The sequence below is a fragment of the Geotrypetes seraphini genome, chromosome 5, assembly GCF_902459505.1.
Source record: "Geotrypetes seraphini chromosome 5, aGeoSer1.1, whole genome shotgun sequence".
In the NCBI taxonomy this organism is placed as follows: domain Eukaryota; kingdom Metazoa; phylum Chordata; class Amphibia; order Gymnophiona; family Dermophiidae; genus Geotrypetes; species Geotrypetes seraphini.
The window spans coordinates 174,422,713-174,440,283 of record NC_047088.1 but is presented as its reverse complement, the minus strand read 5'-3'; the positions used below and the strand labels follow the sequence as shown (position 1 = coordinate 174,440,283).

The window sequence follows — 17,571 nt, the reverse complement described above, 5'->3', positions numbered from 1 at the left end:
GCAATACCCTGCTCCCAGTTGACTGAAGAGCCAAAAAAGCTCCGTCTTGGGGAGGGTGGGAGGGAATTAACCTTAAGGGTCACCTGTGGAGTCTGATCATTAAGAAAGTCCTCAGAGTTCAAGGAGGAAACCCTCCTCAGAGTAATAAACCTTTTAAATTGTTTTATATAACTTCCTTAAACCCTGCTTCCTATATCCTCCACTGCTTTAAAGACAGTTCTCAACAGGTTTATTTACTAACAGAAAATTAAAACTTCTAAAAGATCCAGAACTTTTTTTTTTATACATTTTTATTAAATTTTTTAACCTCCTTCCCTTGTAACAAAAACAAGTTACATCCAGTAAAGCAACAAAGGAAAGATAATTCTCCCAAGTGATAAGAATCCCCCCCTCCCTTGTATATCCAGAATTTTTAATCATTTTATCAAACCTATAAAACCAGACAATCCTGAAGTATATAGCTAAAGCTATCCAAATAGGATTTTAGTTGTGTTGCAAATATTGAACCCGCTGTCAGCAAATAAAAGTTTGCTATCTGCTGGATGCAATATTGTACTCTTATGTACTAGAGATGCAGGAAATGGATGGATGAATTATTTCTTTTGTTGATGAAAAACCCATTATCATATATACTGGCTTCAATCACATTTAAAACAATCTGAATTATTTTCAAGTTCAACTAACCTCTTCTTTTGTTATGTGCTGTTCACGCATGACATCCACGTATGACCTGGCATTTGTTTTAGGATCCGGTGTCTTGCCTCCTACAGAAAAGAACAGCAACAGAATAGTATACAATGAGTGCAAGGCAAAATGCCAACTAAAGTAATATAGTTATCCTGATCTAATTTTAAACTAATCTTTAATCACTTAATTTAACTTTTTCTGAAAGTTATAAACAATTAGATGTATCTTACATAAAATCAGGTTACTAATCAATTTAACCTGTTTGAATACAGATATAAACTACAGCAGTTTAATGCAGATAACGATACAATCAAAATGACAAAAAACAGGTAAGTCTTCAGAAGTGATGGGTTCCTGGGTTGCTAATCCGGAATACGTACACGTTCGTGCCTTTGTCTCCATCAGCAGTTCTGACTTCAAGCGCAGAATAGAAGCCTAGAAAATTATCTCTTTACCATTAGTAACACTTTGGAAAGATTGATACTCAAAACATTACCTTGCGTAAGTTGCACAATCCTAGCCATTACTAGTTTTTATACCTAGAAACTGTTTCATAAATAGCCTTAGAAGAAGTTTAACCAATCTGGTTCAAATTTTCAAAAAAAGTCTCCATTCAGGAATCCTAGATGTTAAGGTGTCAAAGGGCATCAGCTCTCAAAAGCTATATGTACTATATCAGTATTTTATGTTTGTCTCTTCTGCTTTTGAAAAAGCACTTTTAACTGCAAACAGGGTACGAGCCATCTACCACTGTGATGATGCTCAGATAAAAGGCGAAAGCCTTTGCAAACTAAAAATATAAATTTTAATATATTGCAGAAGGCTTATTTCATAAAAATTAACTGAATTGTGCGAAGGAAAGTCATTGCTTCAAAAATAAAAAGTGTGTTACTATACAGAAAGTATAGTATGCAAATGAAAAAAATATATGAACACGCTAACACATTTCTATGTCGAAGACCATGCCCAATTGGCAATGTCGTTCCGACACTAGCTTTGAAAGGACTTCCTTTGGATTACTTTTTCACCATAATCTACACAGGATGTGTTGAGCTGCACCCTTAAGAATGCAGACAGGACTGGCATATAGCAGTACTGCTGTAGGAAAGAAATTAAGGACAGTTAGTATGGGCCTGTGAATTCTGACATACATGTTTATATCAATTACAGTTAAGCAAGTAGAACACTAACCCTATTAATTCATGCAGGCTGAAATTCTAAATTTGTAAAACCTGCAAGCTTAAAAAAATACTAAAAAAACCCACAAACAAAAACAGGCACCCTACTTTCATATGGCAAACTCACTCACCTGAGGAAAGTTTTCATCAGGCACACTATGCCCCTTGTGCTCTGTTGCATACTAAAATTGGTAAAACAGACTCGAACTATTAAAAGGTATCAAATTCTAAATACACTTTTTAGCTATGCTCAAGGCCAAATTAAGGATAGTCAAATTAAGAATATATGGAAAGGTTCAGTATATATGAGAACCTACTATTCTAAGACAGAATTTATTATTCCACTTGTTTAAAAGAGAGAGATGATTAAATCACTCCCTTTAATCATTTTCCAGAGCCCATGTTACGGAGCCCTGGGGACAGAATGGAGAACATTTACAGAGTAAAAAGATTTAGTTAACGTATTTTTAGCATCTCTCCATGTGACCCTGACTTCCTAGGTTGTTACTGTTACTCTGGTTTGCCAATTAAAAATACTAACTTTCTACAAGCCTAGGCGGCTTTTTATTTTTATTAACAAAATTAATTGGTAAACTATGGCAACCTGGGGGACTAGAACAGTGCTTTACTTTTCAAATGATAAATCTGGCCCTGGCTATAATTCCTATATTAACACATTATGCCAGGATGAGCTACTATGTTAAACTGTATGTCAAAATCTATAACCATTTCACAGGAAAACCTTTCAAGACTGAAAGAACCTTAATACAACTGCCAAATCTGTTCACTCTATTCACAACCCCCTCCCAAAATTTCAACTACTAGCATTTGTGTGGAAAAGTTTTATTTCCTTGTTGGTCCACCATGAAAAGAACTTTGCATCAGACAGATGGCAACTCGGGCATCTATTATTACTGCAAAGTCTTGTAATTGATGATCAGCGAGTTGAAAACTAAAATCTGTAAAACATGCTCACAGAAACCAAAGACCAATAAACAAAGTGATGAAAAGTATTTGTGAAAAATTACCATAAGCAAAAGGATCATGTCGCTCTGGGGAAATGATCATGGTTCGCCTCTTATTTTTATTATATTCATCTTCCCGATCTGCAATCTTCTGTGGACGATGTTCAGCAAATGGATCATACTAGAAATAGAAAACAGATGCAATTTAGCCACCAATACAATCTTGTAGACCTGTAAAACAAATGCAGCTCTATCAGATTTGAAAAAAAAAAAAAAATCTTGCATATCTCCTAATTTTTCAGACAAAATCTTACTCTTACTTTAGCCCAATCCATTTTGGATGAAAAATCCTTTATGGGCACTTCCTTGATGGAGTACCTTCTCTGAGACTAATGCTTTTCACTATTCACTGGCCAGCAAAGGTCACTGTACTTGTAGCAAATGACATCTCTTCCACCCTGGAATCCTACTAACACATTGGACAGCAGACTAGAACTTTTTTTTTTTAATAAATCTTTATTCATTTTTCTCTCTTACATCAAGTGAAGATACACATATTAAATCAATTTTTACAAAACACTTGAAACTACAATCATATAATCTTATAGAATAAGAATAAATACTTTAACTTTAAAGTATTTATTCTTTTTTTTTTTTTTTTTTTTTTTTTTTATAAAATTTTCATTCTTACAATAAATGAATAGCATAATATTTAGTTTATAATAATTATAGTTGTATGTACAATATCATATCATATATATTGAATCCCTTTCCCCTGTTATTTGTTTTTTCATTTTTCCTCATATTAATTTCTATATTTCCCTCCCTAACCCTATATTACCGTATTTTCACGCATATAACGCGCGCGTTATACGCGTTTTTACCTACCGCGCATACCCCTCGCGCGTTATATGCGTGAGCGCGGTATACAAAAGTTTTAAAACATAGTTCCCACCCCGCCCGACGCCCGATTCACCCCCCCCAGCAGGACCGCTCGCACCCCCACCCCGAACGACCGCTCACACGCGCTCCCACCCGCACCCACGATCGGAGCAAGAGGGAGCCCAAGCCCTCTTGCCCGGCCGACTCCCCGACGTCCGATACATCCCCCCCCCCCGGCAGGACCACTCGCACCCCCACCCCGAACGACCGCTCGCACGCGCTCCCACCCGCACCCGCATCCACGATCGGAGCAAGAGGGAGCCCAAGCCCTCTTGCCCGGCCGACTCCCCGACGTCCGATACATCTCCCCCCCCCCCCGGCAGGACCACTCGCACCCCCACCCCGAACGACCGCTCGCACGCGCTCCCACCCGCACCCGCATCCACGATCGGAGCAAGAGGGAGCCCAAGCCCTCTTGCCCGGCCGACTCCCCGACGTCCGATACATCCCCCCCCCCGGCAGGACCACTCGCACCCCCACCCCGAAGGACCGCCGACTTCCCGACAATATCGGGCCAGAAGGGAGCCCAAACCCTCCTGGCCACGGCGACCCCCTAACCCCACCCCGCACTACATTACGGGCAGGAGGGATCCCAGGCCCTCCTGCCCTCGACGCAAACCCCCCTCCCCCCCAACGACCGCCCCCCCCCAAGAACCTCCGACCGCCCCCCAGCCGACCCGCGATCCCCCTGGCGACCCCCACGACCCCCCCCACCCCCCTTCCCCGTACCTTTGGTAGTTGTCCGGACAGACGGGAGCCAAACCAGCCTGTCCGGCAGGCAGCCAACGAAGGAATGAGGCCGGATTGGCCCATCCATCCTAAAGCTCCGCCTACTGGTGGGGCCTAAGGCGCGTGGGCCAATCAGAATAGGCCCTGGAGCCTTAGGTCTCACCTGGGGGCGCGGCCTGAGGCACATGGGCCCAACCCGACCATGTGCCTCAGGCCGCGCCCCCAGGTGGGACCTAAGGCTCCAGGGCCTATTCTGATTGGCCCACGCGCCTTAGGCCCCACCAGTAGGCGGAGCTTTAGGATGGATGGGCCAATCCGGCCTCATTCCTTCGTTGGCTGCCTGCCGGACAGGCGGGTTTGGCTCCCGTCTGTCCGGCCAACTACCAAAGGTACGGGGAAGGGGGGTGGGGGGGTCGTGGGGGTCGCCAGGGGGTCGCGGGTCGGCTGGGGGAGCGGTCGGAGGTTCTTGGGGGGGGCGGTCGTTGGGGGGGAGGGGGGTTTGCGTCGAGGGCAGGAGGGCCTGGGATCCCTCCTGCCCGTAATGTAGTGCGGGGTGGGGTTAGGGGGGTCGCCGTGGCCAGGAGGGTTTGGGCTCCCTTCTGGCCCAACTACCAAAGGTACGGGGAAGGGGGGTGGGGGGTCGTGGGGGTCGCCAGGGGGGGTCGCGGGTCGGCTGGGGGGGGGCGGTCGGAGGTTCTTGGGGGGGGGGCAGTCGTTGGAGGGAGGGGGGTTTGCGTCGAGGGCAGGAGGGCCTGGGATCCCTCCTGCCCGTAATGTAGTGCGGGGTGGGGTTAGGGGGTCGCCGTGGCCAGGAGGATTTGGGCTCCCTCCTGGCCCGATATTGTTGGGGAGTCGGCGGTCCTTCGGGGGGAGGGATGTATCGGACGTCGGGGGGGGGGCATCAGGCTTTCAGGATGGGGACAGACCTTCAAGGGGGGACAGTGCACGGAAGTCAGGGGGGGTGAACGGAGAGTCGGAAAGTCAGGGCGGGCGAAAGGAGCGTCGGGCAGCATGCGCGGTATACCCGTGAGCGCGGTATACCAAAGTTTTTGTACATATCATCGTGATTTCTGCGCGCTATAACCGTGTGCGCGTTTTATACGGGTGCGCGTTATTTGCGTGAAAATACGGTATTATTATCAATGTGTTAAGATATCTGATCTTTAGAATATTTTGTCAATGGATCCCATATTTTCTTAAAATTTTTTATATTTCCTTGTTGTAATGCCAATATTTTCTCCATTTTGTAAATGTTTTGTAAATATTCTATAAGATTATATGATTGTAAAGCAAAAAAAAGAAAAGTAAAAATAATAGCAATTAAAGATGTTAATGGAAATATGCACACTCAGATTAATGATATCTTAAGTCAATTTCTTTTTTTTTTTTTATAATTCTTTATTCATTTTCATATTTTACATGAAGTGTACAAAATATTGAGTTACAACTAATGAATACACAATATCACTTTTATATCTATTTCATAATATTCTGAACAAATTTTTTTATCCCCTCTCCCACCCCCCCACCCTTCAAGTACTTTCCAATCACCTTATACATATTGTATACCATATTATAACATGTTATGTAAAATTATTTTCACTACCCCCCCTCCATGTGTGCCATAAAGAAGACAAGAAAAAGAAGAAGATAAATCCTACTATTCATTCAGTACAATACTTTGTCAATGGCCCCCATATTTTTATAAATTTAGGATATGTCCCTCTTTGTATTGCTATTACTCTTTCCATTTTGAATATATGATAAATTGTATTCCACCAAAATGTATAATTAAGGTTACTATGATTCTTCCAGTTATTGGTTATATGCTGAATGGCAACCCCTGTCATGACTAGTAAAAGCTTGTTATTTTCTGGTGAAATTTGACTTTTTTTTCTCATCATCATTCCAAATAACACTGTATCATATGATATTGCTACATGATTTTCCATCAATTTATTAATTTGTGGCCAAATTGCATTCCAAAAACTTTTAATGTAGGGACAATGATACAGTAAATGATCCAACGTCCCAGGTTCCAGATTACAGTGCCAGCTTTTATTGGACTTAGAACTATCTAATTTTTGCAAACGTGTAGGGGTCCAAAAAGCTCTATGTAATAAAAAGAACCAAGTTTGTCTCATAGATGCTGACACTGTACATCTCATTCTCCAAGACCAAATTAGTGGCCATTGAGATGCAGTAATTTGATGCTTAATCTCAATGCTCCAAATGTCTCTTAGACCATTTTTTGGTTTTTTATTCAAATATCCAGATATTAATTTATACCACAATGTGGCTTGATGCCCTAGGAAGTCTGCTTGGAAGCATAAGAACTCTAAACTATATTGATTATTCAATGTTTTCCATTCAGGGAACCCAACCTGAATGGCCTGCTTCAATTGCAACCATTTAAAACTTTGTTTTTTACTAAGACCAAATCTATGTTGCAATTGTGAAAATTCCAGCAGTTTACCTTCCGAAATAACATCATTCAGAGATCTAATGCCTGCAATAATCCAGTCCTTCCAAAGGATTTGAGCTCCGCCAATTTTAATCTTGGAGTTTATCCATAAAGACTGGTTAGTTGACTTGTTTATTGGGACAGGTGTTAATTTACTAATAAACCTCAACGTTTTCCAAGTATCAATTAATATCTTATTTTCTCTGTATCTTCTAGGCATGTTGATACTTGGAAGATGAACTAAATTTAGGGGAAACATAAGGCGCCATTCCAAATATAACCAATCCGGTGCATTATCTATCAGTTCTGGGAGGATCCAATACATACCCTGACGTAAAATATAGGCTTGATGGTACCTATAAAAATTTGGAAAATTTACCCCTCCCTCCTTAATTGATTTTTGCAAAGATACCAAAGCTATTCTATGCATTTTACCAAGCCAAAGAAATTTTGTTAAAATGCTATTAAGCTTTTTATAAAAGGACCCCTGAAAATAAATAGGTATCATACTCATTTGGTAGCAAACTACAGGCAAGATCATCATTTTAATAGTTTGAACTCTCCCCCACCAAGAAAGATGTAACGGATTCCATTGCTCACATAACTCTGTAACTCTTTTCAATACAAATTTTTCATTTTCTTTTACTGTATCTTCAATTGTATTTTTAACTTGAATGCCAAGATATTTAAATCCTTCTTCTTTCCATATGAACGGAAAAGCGTCAAATAATCCTTTCACACAATGAACATTTAAAGGTATAAGTTCAGACTTACTCCAATTAATTTTATAACCTGAAAATTTGCCAAACATATCAATTAATTCCAATAGACAAGATAAGGTAGACTCTGGATTCCTCAAATAAAGTAAAATATCATCCGCATAAGCTGAAATTTTAAATTCCATATCAGAATATGGAATACCCTGTATCCCCCTTGCTTGCTGTATTGCTAACAATAAGGGTTCTAATACAACATCAAATAACAAAGGAGATAAAGGACAACCTTGTCTAACTCCCCTCTGCAATTGAAAACCATCAGATATCATATTATTAATATTTAATCTTGCAATCGGGAAGTTATACAATGTTTTTACCATTTGTATAAATCCAGAACCTATACCAAACCATTCTAAAGCCTGATACATAAAATTCCATTCTACCCTATCAAACGCTTTTTCTGCATCCAAGGAAACTGTAAAAGCCGGTTCATCCATTTTTTTTGATAAATTTAACATATGAAACAATAATCTAGAGTTATTAGAGGAATGTCTTTTAGCAACGAAACCCATCTGATGCGTGTCTATAATATGTGGGAGAGCTTTGGCTAATCTCAAAGCCAAAATTTTCGCCAAAAGTTTATTATCCACATTTATTAAAGATATAGGCCTGTAGTTTGAAACCAAAGTAGGATCTTTATTTGGCTTAGGCAAAACAATTACTATTGATTCAGCCATAGTACCTTTAATATCACCTTTTATAAGTTGTGTCTGATATAAATTTAGTAAATATGGGGAAAGGACATTTTGAAATGTTTTATAAAATTCTATTGTATAACCATCACCACCTGGAGCAGATCCAACTCTAAGAGATCTCAACGCTGTTTCTAATTCTTTTAATGATATAGGTTCATCTAAACTCCGTTTTATATGATCAGGAACCTTAGGTCCAATAATTAAATCTAAAAAATTTTTACCATCTTTTTGCCTCTCCAAATAAGGCTCGGAAGAATACAGGTCTTTATAAAATTTTAGAAATTGCTTTAAAATTATATCCGTTTGATTGGTTATTATACCATTATCATCTTTTATCCCATTAATGTTAGTTCTTCTTTTTTTTGCTTTAAGATAATTTGCCAATAATCTTCCCGCCTTATTAGAATTTCCATAATACATTGTCTGTTTGGAAAACAAGTCTCTTCTTATCATTTTTTAAGCTAATTCGTTATATTTACCTTTTGCTTTCAAAAGAGCTTGTAATACATCATGTTCCCATTTGCTTACCAATTTAGTTTCTAGTATTTTAATTTCTTTTTCTAACTCTATATACTGTTTTTTTAATCTGTTTCCTAACAAAAGCCAAATATGATATAATATGACCTCTCATAGTCGCTTTAAAAGCGTCCCATACATTTTCAATAGATGTATCTTCCACTAAATTAATTTGAAAGAAATCACTAATTTGTGTTTTAAAATGTTCCAAAAATTTTTCATCCATAAGCAATGCATTATCAAATCTCCAAAGAGGTCTTCTATTTTCTAATTGATCTAATTGTAAATCTATCCATACTCCCGCATGATCCGAAATGATAATGGGATCAATGGAAGCCTTAATTACTTGCTGCACCTTATGTGATGAAATAAAAATATAATCTATTCTTGAAAATGATTTATGAACCTGTGAACAAAATGAAAATTCCTGATCATTAAAATGAAGAATACGCCATATATCCTTCAAATCACATGATTGAACCAAATTATCTAAACCTAAAGATTTTATACTTTTACCTGGTTTTTTATCCATTAATGGATCCATTACAGCATTAAAATCTCCAGCCACCACTAAATTAGAAGCAGCCAGTGGTAACAACATACTCTGCAATTTTTTAAAGAATTCTGATTGATTCGAATTAGGGGCATATACCGTATTTTCACGCATATAACGCGCGCGTTATACGCGTTTTTACCTACCGCGCATACCCCTCGCGCGTTATATGCGTGAGCGCGGTATACAAAAGTTTTAAAACATAGTTCCCACCCCACCCGACGCCCGATTCACCCCCCCAGCAGGACCGCTCGCACCCCCACCCCGAACGACCGCTCGCACGCGCTCCCACCCGCACCCGCATCCACGATCGGAGCAAGAGGGAGCCCAAGCCCTCTTGCCCGGCCGACTCCCCAACGTCCGATACATCCCCCCCCCCCCGGCAGGACCACTCGCACCCCCACCCCGAAGGACCGCCGACTTCCTGACAATATCGGGCCAGAAGGGAGCCCAAACCCTCCTGGCCACGGCGACCCCCTAACCCCACCCCGCACTACATTACGGGCAGGAGGGATCCCAGGCCCTCCTGCCCTCGACGCAAACCCCCCTCCCTCCAACGACCGCCCCCCCCCAAGAACCTCCGACCGCCCCCCAGCCGACCCGCGATCCCCCTGGCGACCCCCACGACCCCCCACCCCCCTTCCCCGTACCTTTGATAGTTGGCCGGACAGACGGGAGCCAAACCCGCCTGTCCGGCAGGCAGCCAACGAAGGAATGAGGCCGGATTGGCCCATCCATCCTAAAGCTCCGCCTACTGGTGGGGCCTAAGGCGCGTGGGCCAATCAGAATAGGCCCTGGAGCCTTAGGTCCCACCTGGGGGCGCGGCCTGAGGCACATGGGCCCAACCCGACCATGTGCCTCAGGCCGCGCCCCCAGGTGGGACCTAAGGCTCCAGGGCCTATTCTGATTGGCCCACGCGCCTTAGGCCCCACCAGTAGGCGGAGCTTTAGGATGGATGGGCCAATCCGGCCTCATTCCTTCGTTGGCTGCCTGCCGGACAGGCGGGTTTGGCTCCCGTCTGTCCGGCCAACTACCAAAGGTACGGGGAAGGGGGGTGGGGGGGTCGTGGGGGTCGCCTGGGGGGTCGCGGGTCGGCTGGGGGGGCGGTCGGAGGTTCTTGGGGGGGGCGGTCGTTGGGGGGGAGGGGGGTTTGCGTCGAGGGCAGGAGGGCCTGGGATCCCTCCTGCCCGTAATGTAGTGCGGGGTGGGGTTAGGGGGTCGCCGTGGCCAGGAGGGTTTGGGCTCCCTTCTGGCCCAACTACCAAAGGTACGGGGAAGGGGGTGGGGGGGTCGTGGGGGTCGCCAGGGGGGTCGCGGGTCGGCTGGGGGGCGGTCGGAGGTTCTTGGGGGGGGGCGGTCGTTGGGGGGAGGGGGGTTTGCGTCGAGGGCAGGAGGGCCTGGGATCCCTCCTGCCCGTAATGTAGTGCGGGGTGGGGTTAGGGGGTCGCCGTGGCCAGGAGGATTTGGGCTCCCTCCTGGCCCGATATTGTTGGGGAGTCGGCGGTCCTTCGGGGGGGAGGGATGTATCGGACGTCGGGGGGGGCATCAGGCTTTCAGGATGGGGACAGACCTTCAAGGGGGGACAGTGCACGGAAGTCAGGGGGGGTGAACGGAGAGTCGGGACAGCGCACGGAAAGTCAGGGCGGGCGAAAGGAGCGTCGGGCAGCATGCGCGGTATACCCGTGAGCGCGGTATACCAAAGTTTTTGTACATATTATCGTGATTTCTGCGCGCTATACCCGTGTGCGCGTTTTATACGGGTGCGCGTTATTTGCGTGAAAATACGGTATATTGAACAACATCAGGGCATTATTTCCCATACTTATATCAACATGTAGCCATCTTCCATGTGAGTCCGAATTTACTATCTTAAAATTGGCCATACATTTTTTATTTATAAGAACTGCTACTCCTGCTTTTTTACCCTCTGCTGGAGCAAAAAAACATTCTTTCACCCACCCACCCGTTAGTTTCTGTGATTCCTTTATATTAAGATGGGTCTCCTGCAGACAATAAACATCCGCGTTTTGCTTCTTTAAAAATGATAATACCTTTTTCCTTTTGATTACATGATTCAGGCCATTGACATTAATAGAAAATATCTTAAGACATAATATATTTTATACTCCTTATCATAATCTTCCTCTTCCCTTCTTCCATAACTAAGATCTAAAAAACTTCTCCCCATGGCACACATTCTTACCTCCAAATTACCCAATCCCTTATTAATCTTTTCCTTAATCATCCTAGTAATATCTTTAATACCCACCTTCTTCCCACCCCTCCCCCCCAATATAATGACTGCTTAAGGACACACATTGGACAGTAATCCCAACTTCCCCCCTCCCCCCCCCCAGGCAACCAATATTTATTAATAACCCCTTTATCCTTTATTGAGACAAACTCACTACCTCTCCACAATATATCTAATTATATCTCTTCTAATCATAAAACCTTTTTTCTTTTTTTTTTCCATTTTAAAGTAATTAATTTCTCTATCTATTATTTAACCTTTAGTCACATAACCATATTTATTTCCTAACATTCCATTAATGCATTTTTATCATTTCACCAATCTCTAATTCATTCCTCCAACATTTTATTTCATTCAAGAAAATTATATCATAGTCATATATTTAATAAAAAGTATCATTTTCCTATATCTTATATTATCTAATCCATCTTCTCCTATCCTCCTTTAAATATCCATCAGCAAATATCAATCTCTTCATATATTTCTGTTAAAAAAAAAATTTCAATTTTATAAGTTTTTATCCCCTATTTGTATTTAAACATTTGTATTTCATTTTCAAAATAATTTTTTTTCCCCTTTTTATATTTCCTCTTCTCCAAATTAAATCCAATCTTTTTAAAACTATATTATCACAACATCAATCTTTACATTCCTTCAGCTACCAATAAATTCTTATGTATCTTTCTTTTATATTATTCATTTTCCTTTCCTTTACTTGCATTTAAATATCATATAACTTGTCCTTTCTATCATTAGTCCATTCTGCAATCTTTTCCTTATTGTCCTTTCATTCTTTACTTTCTCCTTTTCTGACTTATTAAATAAACTGAACTTTAATATTTATTTCTTATCTCCATCCATCCACTCTTAAAGACTTGACTGCCAATTGTCATTCATTTTTTTTTTTTTAATAATATCCTTTTAGTCTATCAGTCCTGCTTTCTTCTTCTTCACATCTATTTTCCTTTCAGTCTTCACTTTTCCTTTTGTGTTAATTTGTCCAGTCCTTTAATCCTTCTTGTTCATTCTTTACTCCAACCATCCATCTTTCAGTCTCCTAAAAGTTCAGTCTAATAACTTCACTTTAATGTCTTTCCAGTCTATCCTTCTTTCTACTTTCTTCTTTACATTCTTTTATTTTCTTTTTCACTTGTCCATTTTTATTTCTTGTTCTTTGTTGCATATTCTTCTTTTTCCAACAAACAAAAGTCCCATAGTTCTTTATATTTAATTTTTTGTTCAATATCCACCAATCCAGTCTTAGTATTTATCCCTTCATTTCAACACCCATTGTGCTAAAATGACATAGGTTCTGATTTTGAAAGAAAGGTCTTTAGTTTTTCCGGGTCAACAAAATACAAAGATTTATCCCCACAAGATACCCTCATTTTTGCTGGGTAATATAACCCATACTTATATCCTTTTTCCTTTAATTGAGATCTCAGATCAAGGAATTTCTTCCTAATATTTGCTGTATTTTTAGCAAGTCTGGTAAAAACCATATTTTGGATCCTTTATAGTTTAAGTTTTTATCTTTTTTGGCAGCATTTAAAATTTCTATTGCTTGCTGGTATCTTAACATCTTGAATATTAATGGTCTTGGTCTCCCTTGATTTTCCAGACTCTTTATTGGAATCCTGTGTGCCCGTTCTATTTCCAAAGGCTGTTTGAAATCCAACTGCAATAATCTAGGAATTAAATTTTCTAAAAACTGTATTGCATTTTTCCCTTCCAAATTTTCCTGTATTCCAAAAAGTTTTATATTCTTTCTTCTTCCACGGTTTTCGTAATCTTCCAGCTGACTTTTCAATTGAATTATTTCCAAACTGTCATTTTTGCATCTTTTTCCTTCACATTCTAAGCTCTCCATTTTAACTTCTAACTCTGTTGTTCTTTTATTAGCTACTTCCATTTGTCTGTGTATATTCAGGATTTCTTCCTTCAGTTCTGCCATATTACTCACAGTCTCTGTCAGCATTTGTTTGATTTGCCTCAGTTCCCCCATAACTTCAGCTTTGCTTAACTCCTCTGATACATCAGCAGGAAGCGGAACCTTACTCGGGGTAATTTGATCCTGCTTCTGCCTTTTCACAGCCCCTCCGGTTTCACTTTTACTCTGTCGGGTGCTCGCCATGCTCCCGCTGTCCTCTCCGATGTTTTCAGCCGAAAACAGTTTAAAAGGAAATCTTTATTTATTCAACGGTTGCCCAGGTAAGAGGAGCGCTGCGATCACACGACCATTTTGTGTGCGCGCTAAGCCACCCTTAAGTCAATTTCTTAATTTTTATAAAGATTTGTATTCTTCCGAGTCTTATGCTGATAAATTTCAAAGTGGTGTGGATTTTTTTAATTTACTAGTGGGTCCAAAACTTCCTGATCATATAAAAAGAAGATTAGATGAGCCTATATCATTAAAGGAATTAGAAACAGCATTGAAGTCTCTTAGAGTTGGATCCGCTCCAGGTGGGGATGGTTTTACAGTGGAATTTTATAAAGCATTTCAAAATTCTTTACTGCCCCATTTATTAAATTTATACCAATTTCAACTAAATAAAGGTTGTATTACAGGTACTATGGCAGAGTCTTTAACTATTGTTTTACCTAAGCCAAATAGAGATCCTACTTTGGTATCAAACTATAGGCCAATATCTTTAATTAATGTGGATGGAAAGCTATTAGCTAAAACTTTGGCTATGAGATTAGCTAAGGCTCTCCCTTTTATAATCGATGTACACCAAACTGGATTCATTGCGAATAGACATTCTTCTAGTAACACTAGATTGGCGTTCCACACTTTAAATTTAACTAAAAATATGAATGAACCGGCTTTTGCCATATCTTTAGATGCAGAAAAAGTATTTGATAGAGTGGAATGGGATTTCATGTATCAAGCTTTGGAGTGGTTTGGTATGGGTTCAGGATTTATTCAAATGATTCAGACTTTGTATAGCTCCCCTATGGCAAGACTATATATCAATAATAAAATGTCGGATCGTTTTCAATTGCATAGGGGAGTTAGACAGGGTTGTCCATTATCTCCTTTGCTTTTTGATCCTACAGATATAGTTTTAGAACCCCTTTTGTTAGCTATTAATCAAGCAAAGGGGATACAGGGTATTCCTCATAATGATTGGGAATATAAGTTTTCTGCTTATACAGACGATATTTTACTATATTTGAGAAATCCTGTTTCCTCCATTCCTTGTCTGTTAGATTTGATAGATAAGTTTGGTAAATTTTCAGGTTATAAAATAAATTGGAATAAGTCTGAACTTCTTCCACTCAATGTACATTGTTTAAGAACATAAGCAGTGCCTCTGCCGGGTCAGACCACAGGTCCATCCCGCCCAGCAGTCCGCCCCCGCGGCGGCCCAACAGGTCATGACCTGCCTTAATCACCAGAAGGGGCCCCCTTTGCCCCCTAGGTTTAAAAAATATGTTTGATTCCTTCTCTTTCGTTTGGAAGGAAGATGGATTAAAATATTTAGGAATATGGATTAAAAATACAGTAGATGAGACCATAAAAGAAAATGAAAAAATTTTGTTAAACATCAGGCCTATATTTTACATCAAGGTATGTATTGGGTCCTCCCGGATCTCATTGAATATACTCCTGATTGGTTATATTTGGAATGGTGACTCATGTTTCCTTTACATCTTTCTCATGTTCTCAGTATCAAGATGCCCAGATTATACAAAGAAAATAGAATTTTAATGGATACCTGGAAAACATTAAGATTTGTTAGTAATTTAACAGCAATTTCTATTAATAACTCAACTAATCAATCCATATGGCTAAACTCCAAAATTCAAATTGGCAGTTTCAAGGTCGTCTGGAAACATTGGATAATTGCAGGAATTAGAACTTTAAATGATGTAATTTCTAATGGTAAACTGCTGGATTTTACACAATTGCAACATAAATTTGGGCTTCACAAATCACAATATTTTCGTTGGTTGCAATTGAAGCAGGCCATTCAGGCAGTGTTCCCTGAATGGAAAAATTTGAATACTCAATCTAGCATAGAATTTTTATGTTTTCAGGTGGACTTTCTGGGACATCAGGCCGCACAGTGGTATAAAACTATTAGTGATTTGGTTAAAAAAAAGCCTAAAAATACTCTTAGGGATATTTGGAGCATTGAGATTAAGCATAATATTTCAGCATCTCAATGGCCACAAATTTGGTCTTGGAGAATGAGATGTACAATGTCAGCGTCTATGAAACAAACTTGGTTTTTCTTGTTACATAGAGCTTTTTGGACCCCAGTTAGATTGCAAAAGTTAAATAGTTCTTTGTCTAATAGATGCTGGCATTGTAATCTGGATGTAGGGACTTTGGATCATCTTTTGTTCTATTGTCCCCATATCTTAGCCTTTTGGAACTCAATCTGGGATCAAGTAAATTGTTTATTGGAAAACCATGTAGCGTTATCTTATGATACTGTGCTTTTTGGTATGTCTATGAGAAAAAAGGGTCAGATATCAATATGTAATAACAAACTTTTATTGATTTTGACTGGAGTTGCCATCCAACATATTACTAATAACTGGAAAGTAGTAGGCTCATAGTAGGCTCAATTTTAAGTTTTGGTGGAATTCAGTATGTCACATATATAGAATGGAAAGATCAATAGCGGTACAGAATGGAAATTATAAAAATTTTATTAAAATTTGGGAGCCATTAACGTCCTTTTGTCATGATTGATGCCATTTTCTAATATTTTTCTATTAATTATGTAAGATTTAGGGTTGGGTGGGGGGTGGGTTTCCATTATATGAAAATATAATAAGTAGAGGGATTCGAGGGTGGGAGGGGGAGGGTTATATTTTTAATTATAAGATATAATGATAAGATGCACAAGTGCTTAGATTTATTTTGTACACTTGATGAAAGTTTTAAAATGAATAAAGAATAAAAAAAGAATAATAAATACCCCCCCAATGATCAATACTTAATTGACAATATTATACATATATCCCATCCCTATCCAAGTATAAACTATTCATGTGCTTAAGATGTCTGATCACTAGAATAAGAAATCAATGGTCCCCATATTTTTTTAAAGTTATGAAAATTTCCTTGTTGTAACGCAATCAACTTTTACATCTTATATATGTGGCAAACTGAATTTGTTGGAAATTAGCAGACTAGAACTTAAGTCCATCTGAATTAAGACAGAATGTGGGGCAAAAATCCTCCCTAAATGATTTTAATGTTCATAAAAATGCTACTACTACTTAATTTTAGAAGTACTCAAACAGAACACTTAAAAACATTACTATGTTCTCCATTTCTGGATACAAAAAGGTAAACTCAGGTTAAAAGCTTAAGGAGAAATTAGGTTCTTATCTGCTAATTATCTTTCTTTTAGTCCCTCCAGACTGGCACAGAAACTAATGGGTTTACGTTCCTCTGCCAGCAGGAGGAGACTGAGGCAGAGACTTTTGTCTTTAGTATAAGTGAGCTGTGCAGTCCCATCTACAATTAGTCTGACGAATAGCCAAGCAGCAACTAAGAATTTAACTGAGAACTATAAACATCAACTTCACTCCCAGAAATGACAGGGAAAACTGTTGGATATTGATTAGAATAAGAACCTTCAAAAACATTCCCACAGCTCGCCAGATACGCCAAACAAACCAAATGCCACTGCTTTTATTGAACTCCCCAACAATCCAGACAAGATACTGCAGAAACCTCCATACTCTTTGAGAAAAAACACCAAATAAAAATGACAGGAGAGTCTGTGCTGGTCTGGAAGGACTAAAAGAAAGAAAATTAGCAGATAAGAACTTAATTTCTCCTTCT

General features: G+C 40.0%; 1 protein-coding gene across 5 annotated transcripts in view; it reads right to left on the bottom strand.

Moving 5' to 3' along the window:
• SF3B1 (splicing factor 3b subunit 1) overlaps positions 1-17,571 on the bottom strand; it is a 236,498-nt gene that overhangs the window by 179,789 nt on the left and 39,138 nt on the right. The window contains exons 4-6 of one of the 5 annotated variants that reach the window (XR_004539704.1): positions 2,894-3,011; positions 1,068-1,122; positions 685-764 (exon numbers count right to left, since the gene is read on the bottom strand). Coding sequence is in view for 4 of the 5 variants with exons in the window: in XM_033947227.1 (XP_033803118.1) it covers positions 685-764; positions 2,894-3,011 (198 nt within the window). In the remaining variant the exon portion in view is untranslated. Of the gene's footprint in view, positions 1-684; positions 765-1,067; positions 2,048-2,893; positions 3,012-17,571 lie in introns of those variants that run through there. The other 4 variants (XM_033947229.1, XM_033947227.1, XM_033947228.1 and 1 more) reach the window with 4 other exon arrangements.